This window comes from Crocuta crocuta, unplaced genomic scaffold, assembly GCF_008692635.1.
Source record: "Crocuta crocuta isolate KB4526 unplaced genomic scaffold, BGI_CrCroc_1.0 scaffold310, whole genome shotgun sequence".
NCBI classification, from domain to species: Eukaryota; Metazoa; Chordata; class Mammalia; order Carnivora; family Hyaenidae; genus Crocuta; species Crocuta crocuta.
Window position 1 is genome coordinate 1,599,343 of NW_027532609.1, and position 16,952 is coordinate 1,616,294.

The window sequence follows — 16,952 nt, forward strand, 5'->3', positions numbered from 1 at the left end:
GATGTGTTTCTTGAAAATAATTCCACATTTCTCTCCTAGCGCTACCTTGATGAAGCAGACAGAGATAAGGAGCGTTACATGAAGGAACTGGAGCAGTATCAGAAGACTGAGGCCTACAAGGTCTTCAGTAGGAAAACCCAAGACCGTCAGAAAGGCAAATCTCACAGGCAAGGTATCAGAACCAGAATGAGATGTTTTTGTAGTTTGTGGTGCATGATAGAGTGTCACAAAGCCTACTGTTAGAGTGATAAATATAAAAGATAAGTTTCCATCATTTCTCTACCATGCCACATTCACTTACAAAAATACCTCGGAATTTTATTAAAACAGCATTACTCTCATTTAAAAATCCTAGTTGGGTTTCTATATCCAGTATCAATAATTTGATTTGTATTCCAAGACCCCTTTTCATTACCTGTCCTTTTTTTTCCTAATTCCCAGTTTAGGCATTTCTCTGCCTCTAAACAAGTCTGCCTACTAAACTATATACCTGCCTTTCTTTGACACCACTAAGCCTTCATGCGCCATTTCTCCCAGCCTGCAGTGACCATGCTTTTCATTCATCCATCCATTCATGTATTCATGTACTCAAACAGTACGCATTGAGTTTTCACATATATCAGGCTTTATTATATCAGGCTTTCACCTAGGCATTAAGGATGCAACAGTGAACATGATAGACAAGATCCCAGTCTTCATGGATCCTTGTTCTCTGTTAAAATTGTTCATCACACCCTTCAAATCTTGCTTCAAGTCCCCTTTCTTCAGGAGACATTGCCAAAGAAGCCCTGCCCCCACTAGTCTGCCATTCCTTAGCCATTGCATCTTCTCCACATTTGGGCATCTTGCATGTTAAACTATAATGTTGTATAAACAGCCTATGGCATGTGTCTCCTGTCCACCCTCCCACTCTGTTCTCCTCAAAGGTAAGAACTGCGTCTGCTGTTTCTCTTTTGTCTAACTGTAACTACCTATAGTGCAGCACAGTTCATTTGCTTGGGTTTTGTTTCGTTTTATTCTTGAAACTAATGTTCTTTTATTCTTTCATATTTTTAGATGCAGCCCGACAGGCCACTCATGATCATGAGGTAATTAGCTTTCTGTCTACGTGTCATATATATATCTGTTGACAATAATGTTATTGTTTGTCATGCTTTTAGACCTTTCTCTCTTTTTTTTTTTTTAATGATTTATTTATTTCTGAGAGAAAGAGAGAGCATGAGCAGGAGAGGGTCAGAGAGAGAGGGAGTCACAGACTGAAACAGGCTCCAGGCTCTGAGCTGGCTGTCAGCCCAGAGCCTGACACGGGGCTCGAACCCATGAACTGTGAGATCATGACCTGAGCTAAAGTTGAACACTTTACCAACTGAGCCACCCAGGCACCCCTCTTTTTTTATTGAATGGCAGAATATTTCCTATCTCATAATTCCAATTGGGTGAGTTACTTTTGCTCAAGGATTCTTACTCTATGATGGACACTTATCATGAGTCTGTCCTTCAACTACATCCCCTAATTCCAGTCCTTTCTTGTGGTCCAAGAATCTTACTGCCTTGAAATGCTAAAGATGGCTGGAATTTGGAGTGAAGTACAGAAACAAAGACCAGCTGAAGGCCATACTTGATCATAGGTTTTCATCATCAGATACCTCACTCTGAGTCTCAGAAAATTGTTATTTAGGGAACCCAACATTTAAAATGGACTATTCAACTATAGTGTCAACAGAGCACAAGTTACAGTATCTCAGTTCCTAGCTCACTGGCACTTGGCACTTATTTCTTCACTGGCCTTTTCCTCTCCATTTGGTTTAGCCTGTCATCCATAGGATATGGACCTGTGTTCCTATGTAGGATTTTAGGCCCATGTGTCTTTGGCTAGGCTGCAAAGAGAGCTTTAAATATATAGGTAGCCCATGATTCACATATGGTTATAAGAAAATAAAATTTTTTGGGGGCGCCTGGGTGGCTTAGTCGGTTAAGCGTCCGACTTTNTTATCAAATCTCATTCAACTCAGCAATCTGAGTCTTCTGTGATCAAGTCCTACCTTCCTTTTCCAAATACCTTAACTCCCGTATTTCCCACATATATCTTACATACTTAATTAAAAAGCCTTTACTACTCATTGTCCTCCACGTACCCCATCCATTTCTGCCTCATGCTTGTGTTCATATTCTTTCTTGCATGAAAATACTTCTCAGGGCACCTGGGTGGCTCAGTCGGTTATGCTTCCGACTTCAGCTCAGGTCATGATCTCATGGTTCATGAGTTCAAGCCCCGCATTGGGCTGTGTGCTGACAGCTCAGAACTTGGAGCCTACTTCGGATTCTGTGTCTCCCTCTCTTTCTCCCCCTCCCCCGCTCATGTTCTGTCTCTCTGTCTCAAAAATAAATACTTTAAAAAATGTTTTAATAAAAACAATTTAAAAAACTTTTTTTAATGTTTTATTTATTTCAGAGAGAGAGAGAGACAGTGTGAGTAGGGGAGGGTCAGAGAGAGAGGGAGACACAGAATCGAAACAGGCTCCAGGCTCTGAGCTGTCAGCACAGAGCCCAACGCAGGGCTCAAACCCACAAACCACGAGATCATGACCTGAGCTGAAGTCAGAAGCTCAACCGACTGAGCCACACAGGTGCCCCTTTAATAAAAACAATTTTTTAAAAAAGAAAATATGGGGCACCTGGGTGGCTCAATCAGTTAAGCATCCGACTTTGGCTAGTGTTATGACCTCACAGTTTGTGGATTCAAGCCTCACATCTGGCTCTGTGCTGACAGCTTGGAGCCTGGAGCCTGCTCTAGATTCTGTGTCTCCCTCTCTCTCTGCTCCTCCTCAGCTCATTCTCTCTCTCTCTCTCTCATAAATAAACATTCAAAAAAAATTTTTTGAAAAGAAAAGAAAATACTTCTCTCTGTCAATAATTTTTCCCATTACCCCTCCCCTATCATCCCATTCTGCCTTGCAAAATTCTAGCCATCCATCAAACCCTGTTTCAAGTTCCATTTCCTCCTTCAGCTTTTCCTGTGTCCTCTAGCTTCCTTTAACCCTCACAGCTCTCTATATTTCTCATCTGCACTCAACTGCTCTAGCTAAGGTGTTGAGATTATTCAAGTGCTTCTGTTCTTCACATTCTTGGATTGTAATCTCTTTCAAGGTACCTATGGTCTAGTTTCCGTCTTGTACCCACCCCATTACCACCTAGCATGATGTCCTTACATTTGGAGATCTTCCAGAAATACTGATTTTTATAGAAAAACCCACTTGTGTAAATAACAGTGGAAATTTACAAAAAAGAATTTTCTGTTGTACTCTTGCGTGCTTTGGCTTTTTAAGAAATAAGTTTTTCAAGGAGTGCCTGGGTGGCTCAGTCGGTTAAGCGTCCAACTTCGGCTCAGGTCCTGATCTCACAGTTCGCAGGTTTGAGCCCTGCGTCAGGCTCTGTGCTGACAGCCAGCTCAGAGCCTGGAGCCTGTTTCAGATTCTGTATCTCCCTCTCTCTCTGACCCACCCCTGCTCATGCTGTCTCCCTTTCTCTCAGAAATAAATAAAACATTTTAAAAAAAGAAATAATTTTTTCAAAATAATAACTTACTTCTCTTCGGGCTATAGTTCTCATACCTAATTTGGCCTTGGTAACCTTCAAAACACAGAGAAAACATTTATATTAACAAATCAAACAGATTTATTTTTTAAGTTATTTTTAATGTTTTTTTCATTTTTTTTTAGTGTTTATTTTTGAGAGGGAGAAAGAGACCACGCACGCATGCACATGAGCAGGGGGAAGGGCAGAGAGGGTGAGACACAGAATCCAAAGCAGGCTCCAGGCTCTGAGCTGTCAGCACAGAGCCCAACGTGGGGGTTGAACTCACAAACCATGAGATAGTTACCTGAGCCGAAGTCAGTTGCCTAACTTACTGAGCCACCCAGGTGCCCCATCAAATAGATTTATTGCCATCCATGAATTAGAAAGTAAGAAACATAGTAAATATTAGCATTTTATTCTTCAAGTAAATCCTATGAAAATGTAGATATATGACATCTCTGTGCTCTAATTAGGGTGAAATATTATGATTTTTTTTACTTGAGAAACTGTATGTATACTTTATATTTAAAAGCCTAATTGAATAGTGTTACAAGCTTTTCATATTGCCAGATGTTTATCTGTATAATTACTTATTCCTCTCTTTATTTGTCTGCAGCCCCACCTACCCATATCATGAGATTTCCGTACTTTCTTTTTCCCTTATTAATAAGCATCCTTTATAACTTCTCTATCCTTAGTGGTTGCAAAAGAGAATTTGGACAATAATCTTAAGCATTACATCTCACGCTTTCTAGTCAACAATTGACTGACTCCTTTTATCACTATGAATTTTGCTGGCGAAATTATATGTGGCATTTTGGTCCTCAGTAAGGTTGATAGTTTTAGTCAGGAAAGATTTAGTAGATTGACTCAGTCATAGAAGCTGCTGCTGCTGATTTGATAAATGAAACTTTTTATTAAATGAGGCTTTTTATTTATTAAATGAAGCTTCATATTTTTATTTACATGATTTAGCATGGTATGGATTCCTATGATTTATGAAAAGGAGTAAGTCTCTGTGTGATTTCCCTGTTTTCAGATTAGATACATGTTAAATCAGAGGAAAACAAGGGGAGAGTAGACGGACAGCCAGCAATCGTTTCTCAAAATGTGTATACATTAGGCTCTGTAAATCTGTTTACTGGTATATCCACATCAGGATAAAGCTCTCTTAGCAAGGTTTTTGACCCAATTAATGTCCCTCACTGTATCAGTTTTTATTTTACACTGAATAATATCTTTCTTGAACTTTGCAATTTCAAAACAATTAAAATAAAAAAAGAATTAGTTTGATAGTTTTAAAACATAGTTATATAGTGATTTCCTTACATATAACTTCTTAGTATAATAGTTCAGAAAAATAAGAAAGCACTAGGAGTGAAAAGTAGCCACGGAAGTCCCCATAGAAAGGAGGAGCTCTAAAGGAATCAGGCTCTAAACGTTCCTCATGTTTTGTAGGGGACACCTTGAGGTGGGTAAAATGACTTGAGTAGAGTTATGAGTAAGTTAATAAAAGAGTAAATATCTTCCAAAGTGCCTGAAACATCACAGCTTCTAAATACATGTTTATTTCCCTTTCCTTACCCTATTAGGAGTAAAATGACAAATGTAGTAGAATATTCTTCAAGCTCACTTCAAAAGACTAAGATCTCAGAAACTCTCTCAACTAACCCCACCCCCCACCCCGTGCCCATTTAAGGGGTGAGAAAAGTGACCAGCCTGAGATAGGAAAGAACTTCCCCAGAATCACTTATTGAATTATAGGCAGAAAAGTTTGAGTGAAATGCAGGCTTCTGTATCCCATTCTGGCATTCTTGCTGCACATGCCACACTAAGTGGAACAAACTAGTGTTGAAAGTGAAATTGGGCCTGGTTGGTCATCAAATTTGTTGCTAATTAAGACAGAAATTATTTTGTTTGTATAAAGAAACCTATTATATTCCTAAGTGGAACTTGGATTCCTAAGACATTGTTACCATGGCAGGTAGTGGCAAGTTCCTGTCAGAGCTAAAGAAATGCTGACCTCAAAGCCACTTGAGTGTCCTGCATAGCACTGGGTACTGGGACTGGTACACAGATAGTAAGAGTGTTCCCTAAAGTAAAGGGACCTTGAGGGAAGATGTCACATTCTATGAAATTCTGGCCTTGAACGTAGATCACAGCAAAATAGTTTCAGTTTGAGAGGGCCTCTGTTCTCTTCCCTTCCATTCAATACATAGAAGGAAAAACCTAAGTGAAGAGCATTTTTGCTCCCCTCAGACCAAAAGCCAGCCCTCTGGATGCAGGAGTCAACTAGTGTTACTCTCAAGAAAGTGTCTACATCTCATATGAGGACTAAGATAGAAACAATAATTTTGTTTCTCCCTTAATTTATGAGAAATGACAAAATGACACTCAGCCTGAACAAATTAGACCCTTTCAATGAAGAGGTAATGAAATCCTTATGATTTTAATCCCTTGAGCAATCCTTGGAACAGCTTAAGTATACCCGAGCCCCCAGGAGGATCCTCTCCATGCCGAGTAATGTACTCAGTAATGGAAGAGTGCTGATGGTTTTTATTACCACTCTTCCGTTAAGTAGAATTTCTGTTGCCTTTCAGAGACTGAACAGTTTCATTTAATTGCTTTCTTGTTTCTTCTCTTGCACTCTAAGAATCTGTACCAGGGGGCAGTGTGTTAATGTACCTATGAGGTACTATTCTCTGCCCTTACTTAAGTAGTTAGCTTGGTTTGGGCCACTCTTGCAAAGAGTAGAAGAGCATTACCTGTCTGAGGAGACTCAAGGCCTTGGAGAGAGCTCTTGCTACCATGGGATTGGGAGGCAAGCATCCCTCCGTCCTTAACTAGCAGATATTTAGATCTGTGACTAGGTGAGTGATCTCATATGAGCCTGTGCAGTTAAGGAGGAGACTGAGCAGGGTGACTTGTATCTGTTATACCTTGTTCATGTTGAAATTGTATGTTTTCTGTTTTCCTATCACTACCCAGCAACAGTTACAGCATAGGTAAGCCAGTCGAGTCCTAAAAAAGCCACTGTGAATATGTCTAGGATCCTTTCTGGCACCAACTCTTCTCACCCACGCATGAGTTCTCCTTGAAGCCACTGGGAACTGGGCCGAGGTAGAGCTTTGCAGGTTGAAATTGGGGCTTTCACTGATAATTGTGTTGTTTCTTTTTAAATTGCTCTGGGAAACTTTGCTTACTTTCTTTAAGAGATAAAAGGTAAAAATTAAGTGCTCTGAAAGTTTCTTCAGGTAAATACATAGATACATAGTTTTTTAGACTTAGCATCTTAGATGTCTCTCTTGATCAGCTGCCATTGGCAGGCTGCTCATACAAACCAGCCCCCTTACAAGGCAGATGCCAAAAATGAAAATAGGAGCTTGGCCGTCAGAATTCCCTCACAGACTGTTAACTGCTTAAAGCGGCTTTCTACTGGGCAGCAAATCATATTTGTGTTCAAAGATAAAAGACTAGTGGCAAGAGTTAGGAAAGATACATTCTATCTCTTACTTTAAACATGTTTTTGTAGGAATGATTTTTTTTTTTTTACTGTTCTTTATGTTGTAAAGATTTTGGAATCTTCAGATCTCACTAGCAGTTCCTTCAGCACTCATTTCCCACTGTTGTCCTTACCATCTTATATTATGTAAGATTTTAACCATTGTGCCAATACACTTATTCCTAATGGCTTCAACTTCAAGTTCATTGTAGAAATTCCAGCCAAGGCATTTTGAAATTGACTTTATTCTTATGGGTTGCTGCAGAATATATTTTGCAGTGATTTATGAGACCTTTATTTTTTAACTTTATTTTTAAATTCACCAAATTGGCAAATTAAATTTAGGCGTTGTTATTCTTTTCTATCTTACTTAATCCTGCCTTTTCTCATATTTAGAGCCTAGTTATTTCTGACTTCTTGATTTTGTTTTTGTTCTTTTTTCCCTGTGTTTGAAGAAAGTTTAAAAGATCCCCAACTATAGGCTGCCCCCGTAAATAAGTAAAGCAGTAGTACCAATAGAATGTTGTTTTTATTGCTCATGGTTGGCAAATCTCTGCTGAAAGTTCTTATTGTCCATTCGGCAAATTTAAACCGAGCAGTCCTATCTCAGAGCATTTTACATGCGTAACCAACAGAAGCAACTGAAAAAACATATAGAAATTCCTTTTCTCTATTCCTTCCTCAACACTTGTATACTCTTGACTTCTCAAAGCACAGAGCTCAGAAATGGCTTCCAAATTCTCCATTAGGGAAATATGTATAGGTTTGTTTTAAGGTTTCTCATTGCACCATAGTTGCACACCTGAGAGAACTAAATATTTAACCTGCTTGAACTCTATGAAAGGTTGATTCCAATGAAAAGGTAGAATTTCCCTTACACCTTCACTTGGACTGATACCTTCTCACCCTACTGTTTCTTTAAGGAAGACATGGCCTTCAGGCCTTACCTATTTAATTTAGCTTCTGTTTAAGAATTGACTGTTTTGTGGGGTACCTGGCTGGCAAGGCACCTTGATCTCAAGGTGGTGAGTTTGAGCCCTGCGTTGGGCTTAGAGATTACTTTTTTCTAAAAAAAAAAAAAAAAAAAAAAAAACTGTTTTGTAAAAACACTGATTTGAAAAGATGTGCACTCCTATGTTCATTGCAGCATTATTTACAGTAGCCAAGATATGGAAGCAACCCAACTATTCATCAATAGTTGAATGGATAAAGAAGATACACACACACATAACATAGAGTGGAATATTACTTAGCCCTAAAAAATAATGTAATTTTTACCATATGTGACAACACAGATAGGCTAAAGGGAATTATAAGTCAGAGAAAGACAAATACCATATGATTTTACTTATATGTGGAATCTAAAAAATAAAATAAAATAAAAAATGAGAGCGCCTGGATGGCTCAATGGGTTAAATGTTCTACTCTTGATTTTGGCTCAGGTCACAATCTCATGGTCTTGAAATCAAGCCCCATGTCGGGCTCCACACTCAACATGGAGTCAGCTTAAGATTCTCTCTCTCTCTCTCTCTCTCTCTCTCTGCCCCCTCTCTCTCCTTCCTCCCCTCTCCTCTGCCCGTGTTCTCTCCCTCTCAAAAAAAAAAAAAGGGAAAAAAGAAAAGAAAAAGAAAAACAACACAAATGAATAAATAGACAAACAAAAAGCAGAAACTGGCCCATAAGTACAGAAAACAAACTGATGGTTGCCAGAGGGGAGGGATGCTGGGGGAGATGGGGAAAATGGGTGTGGGAAGGAAAATGGGAAAAGGGGAGTGGGAGGTAGTCTTCCAGTTCTAGAAAGAGTAAGTCACAGGGATAAAAGGTACAGAAGTGGTTTTGTAATGGCATTATATGGTGACAGATGGTAGCTACACTTGTGCTGAGCAGGCATACTGTATAGACTTATGGAATCACTACATTGTACACCTAAAATTAATGTAACGTGTGTCAACTATACTTCAATAAAAGAGGGGAAAAAAACTGTTTTGTTACTCTTGATTCACAGAAAGAAACAGAGGTAAAGGAACGGTCCGTTTTTGACATTCCTATATTTACAGAGGAATTCCTGAACCACAGCAAAGGTAATTACTAAAGTATCATTTCGCATTCCTCAGATTTGTGACAGAGGATTTCATTCTCAGGAGGGATTCATTGCTCGAAAGTAGTGGTAGTGATATTCTCCACCCTAGGGCTGGTCTGGAGGAAGAAATCTACTTCTTTTTGACTCTCTAGCAAAGGTAGCTACTCAAAAACCAGTGAAGGAAAGCAGGACCAGTTTTGTCAAAGCTACTTTAGTCCCTGGATCAAAGGAAATAAATACGCATCACTAATTCAATTGCTTTCAGACTCTTAGACCCAAACCCTTTGTATAATAAAAACTTACATGGGCATCCTGAATGTAAAATAAGTAAGAGCAAAGCTGACCCCATTGCAGGAAAGATGGAAACCCACAGCTGTGCTTGCTCCTCTCCCAGGACCGCCCTGCGAAGCCCCTCTGGCTCCTCATTGCATAGTTTTAAACAAAACAAACATTGAAATACCGAGAATTGCAACTGTTCCTTGCAATCTTAAGTAGGAATATGACCAGCTTTAAGAATTAAAATAGCTCTGGGGAACCAGGCATTCTATTGCTGAAATTGCTATCTGGAAGGCTATAATGAGAATAGGGAGATGAGGTGGGGTAGCTAATTAGAGACAGCTAAGCAGAACTTCTTTGTAAGAGTCTTCGGGAATCCTCTAAGACTCCTGGTGCTACTTGGGTTCTACGTGGGGGGGTGTGTCCTCAGCGCGGGAGGCAGAGCTCCGCCAGCTCCGCAAATCCAACATGGAGTTCGAGGAAAGGAATGCAGCCCTGCAGAAGCACGTGGAGAGCATGCGCACAGCAGTGGAGAAGCTGGAGGTGGACGTGATCCAGGAGCGGAGCCGCAACACGGTCTTACAGCAGCACCTGGAGACCCTGCGGCAGGTGCTCACCAGCAGCTTTGCCAGCATGCCCTTGCCTGGTAATGTCGCCCTTTGCCAAGCACTTTGGGGGTGGGGAGGGGGGCAGCAGGTGCTGTTTGTGTTGGTATTAAGTTGGTATTAGTGGGGTGAGCCTGAGGTCTCTCCACCAAGTGGGGAATCTAAAATAAGGGTTTTCTTCCCTCAGCGTTTTGTGTGGGTCACCTAACAGTATCTCAGTATTGGCTACGATCAGCCATACTTTCAGACTGTCTGGTTATTTAAAATTTTCTGCAATTACATTTTAATATAATTTCCTTTCTATTAAGCTTAATTTAATATTCAGAATAATGGAAACTGGAGTAATAAGTCCTGAGTAGGGCACTTTTCCTATATATGTTTGCTTGCGTTGTAATTCTGTTTTAATGGGAAGGAAGAGAAAAAACAAACACTAGTATGTTTTATATACTCTTTCATGTTAAGGATAATTCCAGCAGAAAGCAGGGAGTCTCTAACATTTTGTTATATGCATCTACTCCTATATACTGTATAGTGATTATATAGCCCATCTTTTTATTCAGGATATGTGGATTAATGTCATTTCTTTGAGGTCTAAAAGCCTCTGCTCTGAAATGAAAATCTGGTCTGTGGAGCGGACCACATTAGAGTCACAGTTGCTTTTACTTGGAGTCACTTAACTGTGTTATGGTTGAACAGAATAGGGAGGATTTTCTTACTTTCTCTTCTTATCTCACTTCAGGAAGTGGAGAGACACCTACAGTGGACACCATTGACTCATACATGAACAGACTGCACAGTATTATTTTAGCTAATCCCCAAGACAATGAAAACTTCATAGCTACAGTTCGAGAAGTTGTGAACAGGCTTGACCGTTAGGGAATGGTGAGTGCTCACTGATGCGACATGTATGTGCCAACACGTCATCGAAAATAAGAAGGCAGTCGACTTTCTCAATACTACTGAAACCCTGGCATTACATCAAATAAACGAATTGGAGACAATTAAAATCACTGTTACATGCTTACTCAATGTAGTAACTAATGTTAGAAAAGAGTTTTTTCTCATGCATGCCTCAGCATGGTTTAATGGAAAGAGCATGATGTTTTGTGGTTGAACCTCCATTCCAGCTTTGTCAGTTATTAGCTGTATTCTCCGGTGTTGGTTTCCCAAAGGGTTTTCAAGAGAGGATGAGAAGCTTAGAGGGAATCACCCCCAAAACAGCACTTAGAACAAAATAAATATCACTTAATTGTTAAACTAACTTTTCCCTGGAAAATACTAACGATAACCTACAACAGCAGTCGCTGAGACATTGTATATATATAAAACCTACGTGAGGAAGAAGCTTTTCCTTCACCACTCCATATCAGAGTAACTACTGGTATGTTAAATGTTCGTATGGACTATCCTTATAGTGAAACAGCTATTGCCCAGGGGTGGTGCAGGGGCGTACCTGGCTGGTTCGGCCAGAAGAGCACGTGAATCTTGATCTCAGAGTTGTGAGTTCCAGCCCCACACTGGGTGTTGTGATTACTTAGATAAAATAAGAAAATAAAAAGACTTTAAATAGATTTTAAAAAATAAACTCTCAAAAAGCAAAAAAGAGAAGAGAGAAAATAAGCCTTTTAAAAATATGTTCAGCAAATGACTAGTAGTAGTTCCTCTTAGAGAATGAAAAAATACATTTCCTGAAAGTCTCTGCCCGTTTAAACTTTTTGGTATGAATGGTCAGTCATCAGGCATCCTTTCTTAAATAGAACTCGTAGGTGTTCACTTAAATTCCTAGAGCTAGAGTGCCCTGAAGCATGCTGTTCCACAAAACTGACAACCCTTTGGTCTGCAGACCCATTCCTGCAGACGTAGAAACTGTGGGATTCCTAGCATCATATAATGAGGTGCCACATATGGATCCAAAAACAAGAGGGGACAGCAGGATATGCTCCTTACAGTGGCCAGTCATAGTTGTGAATCTTTATTTGTCCTGCAGGTACATGAGCACACTCATACACCCGTCCATATTGTAGTATGGTTTGGACCTTGAGCAAAATGCATAAGAATAAACAATAAATAAAGCCCATGATTCTTTGTCTGATGAGGCAGCATCTGCTAGCAGAGACAAGAGCAGTAATCTCTGTCCTCCTTGGCCATGCCATTGGATGGTGAGACAGTGCATTATACGTTAGCCTCTGCCATGCCCTGATGGGGAAAGGATTAGCGTCCTTCTAGTGAGTAACCAGATGGAACAGACCGTACTTCTGAGAGACGGCTGGACTCCCTACAGAATAAAGAAGTGGCATTACCGCCGCTGTTTATGAAGGGAACAGCTTGTAAATCTAGGCCTGGGATTTTCAGGAGCTCATCATCCTTCTCATTTTCACACAGTGTTTTCAATTAGCACTCTTGTAGGCTTGAAAAGAGAGAGCCGGGACAAACAGAGTGGAAGACTGTGAAAAAACACAGTAATTGATAACATGGTGTCTCCTCACGTAGGTATAGGGCATTTGTTGCAAGTTTTGAGCCAAAAGTGGTTTTCTATTTTGAGTATTTTGCTACTGAGAAGACTCTCATAAAGCCTTACCCATCTTGATATAAACTATAGTATCTGCTTTCTGAGGGATCTTTGAAATCCTAGAATGTTACCATTATCTTTGATTTTAACCTGTATTTTGCTCTTGAAAAAAAATACCTGAAATGTGAACCATTTTATTACTACAGATTCTTACAATCCAGCCATGCAAACATAACTAAGAGTAGAGAGTTCCCCACACTCCTCAGAACTGTCAAATGAAACAATTATAAAGACTGTGATTAATACTACGTTGGCCTCATTATACAAATATGTACAGACAGCTAGGCCTGATGTCCCCAGCATTCGTGGTGCAATTAATTACTCTGACGTGAGCTTGGCAAAGGTTTCATCCACTGTCAGGAGCCAGTGAGTGAAGGGAAGCCAGTGTTCTACAGTTTTAGAAGAGCATATTAGAGCCGGAAGGGACCTTTAGAAATCCCAACATTTTACATAGGAAGAAATGGAGTCCCAAAGAGGTGAAATTTCTTGCCTAAAAATACCCAAGTAGAAGAATCCAGAATCCAACTAGAACACATATACCTGAATTCCAGTTCAGTGGGATTTCTAAAGCATTGCTGTACAGAGGTGGGGGCAGGTATAAGGGAAAGGCACCAAAAAACCTTGGAATATAAGCGTTAAGACAAGTAGGAGGTAAATAGAGAAACTTATAATCCAGGGATTATAGTGTTATAAAAATTGGTCAGCCCATCTAAAAATTATTTTTATGGACATACAGTGGAAGACTTGCCCTAGTTGTTGTTACCTTTCTCTGTATCTAACCTAGAAAAAAAAGTAGAGCTGGGAAGAAACCATGGGGGCAGCTTCACACTGAGAGGTGACCATGTTACATAAGCTGTCAGAATCCATATGTTGCTTGGTTTCAGTTTAACCAAATGAAAAATATTTGGCTCTTTGAGGAATTGAAGAAAGAAAAAAAAAAAACCCTTTCTCATGCGATTGCAATTTTAGCGATGTAAAAAAATGTATTGATCCTGCGCACATAATACATTTTTATATATATGCCAAGGTTTTTAGATTTATACTTGAAGAAGACTGGTTTTGATTGATTATACATTTTTTGGACGAAAATGGAGTACTAACTTTCCATCATCAGATTTGGGCCTGATAGTTGCTTTTCTGTGTTTAGCTGATGATTTTCCTACCTCCCCACTCTTACTGAACTGGAGCTGGACCGTGTTCCTCATTGAAATGTGATCTCAGACATCTCCATGAGGTTGTCTGCTTGCAGCTTTCTGTGCTCTTTCGTTTACCCTCACCCTGCTCCTCACCGTAGCCCTCCCCAAAATAGCAAAGAGCATTTTGTTTTTTCTAACCCATAGCCCTAACCCTTTCTGATCAGTGCTCACCTTTTCGGTATCTTCATTGTTTTTCTCCCTCCCAATTCTACAGGTCTTAGAGCTCCATGTTGTTCTGTAAGTGGTTTTGCTTGTGAGGAATGAGAAGCCATCCCTGGAAATTTGAACTGAGTGGAGGCAGAGAGGGGGTGCAGGTTGCTCTGCGCGGGGAAGAACTGTCAGTTAGGAGCTCAATGCCTTCACCCCGGGAAGCCTTGTGAGGGAGCAGCCAGAGGAGCGTGGATGCACTCTTCCTGTGGAACCAGCCTTGCGCAGCTTTGAAAGCGTACAGCCGCCCTCCCGAATCCTCGGTTTCCTGTCATCTGCATTTCTGATAAAGTGGGTCTGCGGATGTTCTGCTGACTGGGCAACCCTGACACTGATACCTCCTGCAGCAGAGGAAGCCCTCTCCTTGTTCCCCTTCAGATGGGGCCCTTTTATCTGTGGCTCCGGTTTTCCTACCTAGCTGTCACTTTTTTTTAATAATGCCTTTGGGGGTTATTTTTTATTTCCTCCACCCCCCGCCAAGTTATACATCTCCATTTTCTGACCTCTGGGCTTTGTTGCTCAGCTGGACTCTGAAGGAGAGTTTCTCTCATTGGACAGGCCCAGGCTTCTCCCCTCACTGTCCTGCTGTGCCTCCACAGAAGGGAGCTCCTTGTTGACAGTGTCCTGTGGAGGAGGCTGTGTTTCCTGCCCCCCACGGCGCTCAGTGGGTGCCAGCCCTCATCGAGGCTTTGTGATCGCTGCCCTGAAGGAGAATGCTCTGTCCCTCCTCAGTACTGCCTGCTGTTTCCTACGCGTCGCTCCTGCACATACGCGGTGTCCCAGCCCCAGCAAGGCTCTTCTGTTCCCATCTGTTGGCAGTGTCTTGTGGAGCGTTTTCACTGAGGAAAAGGTCATTGGGAAACAGGAGGGAGAGGGTAAAGTCATTTCTGATTTGGGCATTGGAGAAAAAAACAAATCACACAAAAACCCAAAGTTTATCATGAGCAACAACCGAGGGACTCCCTCTCGGCTTCAGGTGCACTGACACTCCAGCGGGGAAGGGTGGGAGTGTTCAAAGTCTTCTCCTGAGCCCACAGACAAGGGCACAGAGGAACTGGTCTTCCCTCCGCAGCCACAACTGCAAAATCTACGTTCAAGGCTTCCCTTCCTTTTCCCCTCTCAGTAAGTGATTTTTTCTTTTTAACACCAAAAGGGAAGAGAGGTTTTCTGATTCTCACCTCAGGGTTTCGTTTGGTTTGGTTTGGTTTGGATGCTCTAGCACACAAGGCTGACAGTTGCAGCTGAGATCCTTGGAACCAAAGTGGGCCGTGCTGAGCCCATTGTCTCGGCACCCTGCCACTGGCGCAGGCGGAAGTATGTCCCCCTTACAATCTGCTCGGAAGCCAGGGTGCAAGCCAGGGGCCCCCTGTCGTGTTGATGCACCATCCTGTCTTCTCAGCAGCTCCCTACCTGATTTCTTTATTAGCCCAAAGGAAATAAAATCACAACAAAAGCAGCCTTTCTGCAAAATGTTATGTGAGCACACAGTCCAATTTCCATGCACTGAAGCCACATGCAGCCACTTGGCAACTTCCTACAATAAGAGCCCATCATTCCTTGTTGCTAGAAACCTAGCCTGCTTTGTATTTTCCTGTTTTTCTGCCCTCTCCTGCTGTCCCTGTCACTTCCCTCGGACTCCTCGCCGGCTCAGTCCGAGCGAGAACACCCTGTGTGTGGCAGAAGGACAGCCAAGCCAGTTCTGGAAGTTTGCGTCTGCCTCCTGCCAGACACTCTGTTTCCTTTCTTCTTTCCTCCTGATACTGTTCTCTTTCTCTGTGTCAGTTTTGTGCACCTTTGTTAGCAGTGCTGTTGACCAGGAAAGACGGCAACTTGGTCCAAAGGTCATCATTCTCCCGACTGTAGACGGGACACCTGACATTGACTTGAAACATTTGCATATTCAGGAATGCTCCAGATCTTGGGAGAGGCTACAGTCCAAAACCGTTTTCACAAAATAAGCAGCCTGCTTTTGAAATCGGGGCTCTCCCAGCAGCGACACACCAGACTGGTGGCTGGGACTCAGCAGCCACAACACTATCAGACGCTGTTAAGCAGGTGTGTGGTACCCACCCAGGAGGTGGCGAATGAGGTCACAGCCTAGCGCGGCACCTAATTCATGTTTCCCAGTAAACCTGCAGATAGTCCTGCACACTTACCCATTCTTCTCAAGAAATTAGTTGTTGCCCATTCAGGGTTCCAGATTTCGTTGTTGTTGTTGTTGTTTCCTTTCATTAAAACCCAAGGAGCAAGCTGAGGAAAGTAAGACAAAGTGTTTTATTTCTGACAACATTAAATTTTAGGGGAAAAAATTGTGTACATGTGTTTGGAACTGTTGAAATGCCAAGTTTTCTGTACAAGTGTTTTTGTATTAAACTTTTAGATTTTCTTTGTTTTTGAAGAAGTTGATGTGCTTGCCTGACACTTGCCTCATTAAAACTTTGCTGTGTGGAATCCACCTAATTCCATTTTCCCAGCATTGTGATGGAAAAAGTCCTGCCTCCGCCTTTTCATCTTAAAGACTTTGTCAACTCTACCTTAATCATCAAGACTGTTATGCTTTTAAAACATTAACACATTCATTTTACTAATTACTTATTCAAAATGTCTTAGCCTGTTTGAGAGTTCAACTCGTTTAATGTATATATAACAATACAGTGAGTTGTAATCATGTTGATGTAGCGCTAGTATTCTGCTTGAAAGAAGTCTGATGTTCTCCCTTTTGACAGAAGGGAGAAGATATCCTTAGATGCTTGCTTTTAAAAAGAGCCACTCCTTAAACATTCAAAATCATTTTTAAAAGAAATCTGTCACCTATTTCCACCATGCTTTTAAAATCCTAAGGATGAGGGGGGTGCCTGGGTGGCTGAGCCTGTTAGGTGTCCGACATTGGCTCAGGTCATGATTTCATGGTTTGTGAGTTCGAGCCCCACGTTGGGCTCTG

General features: G+C 41.3%; 1 protein-coding gene across 4 annotated transcripts in view; it reads left to right on the forward strand.

Annotated features, from left to right (window-relative positions):
* HMG20A (high mobility group 20A) overlaps positions 1 to 16,679 on the forward strand; it is a 72,893-nt gene extending 56,214 nt beyond the window's left edge. For 3 of the 4 annotated variants that reach the window (XM_077780465.1, XM_077780467.1, XM_077780468.1), the window contains 5 exons: positions 40 to 172; positions 1,057 to 1,088; positions 9,084 to 9,159; positions 9,865 to 10,080; positions 10,779 to 11,049. In XM_077780465.1, coding sequence (XP_077636591.1) covers positions 40 to 172; positions 1,057 to 1,088; positions 9,084 to 9,159; positions 9,865 to 10,080; positions 10,779 to 10,915 — 594 coding nt within the window. In that variant the 3' untranslated portion in view covers positions 10,916 to 11,049. Of the gene's footprint in view, positions 1 to 39; positions 173 to 1,056; positions 1,089 to 9,083; positions 9,160 to 9,864; positions 10,081 to 10,778; positions 11,050 to 14,018 lie in introns of those variants that run through there. The other variant, XM_077780466.1, reaches the window with a different exon arrangement.
* The last annotated feature ends 273 nt before the right edge of the window (positions 16,680 to 16,952 follow it).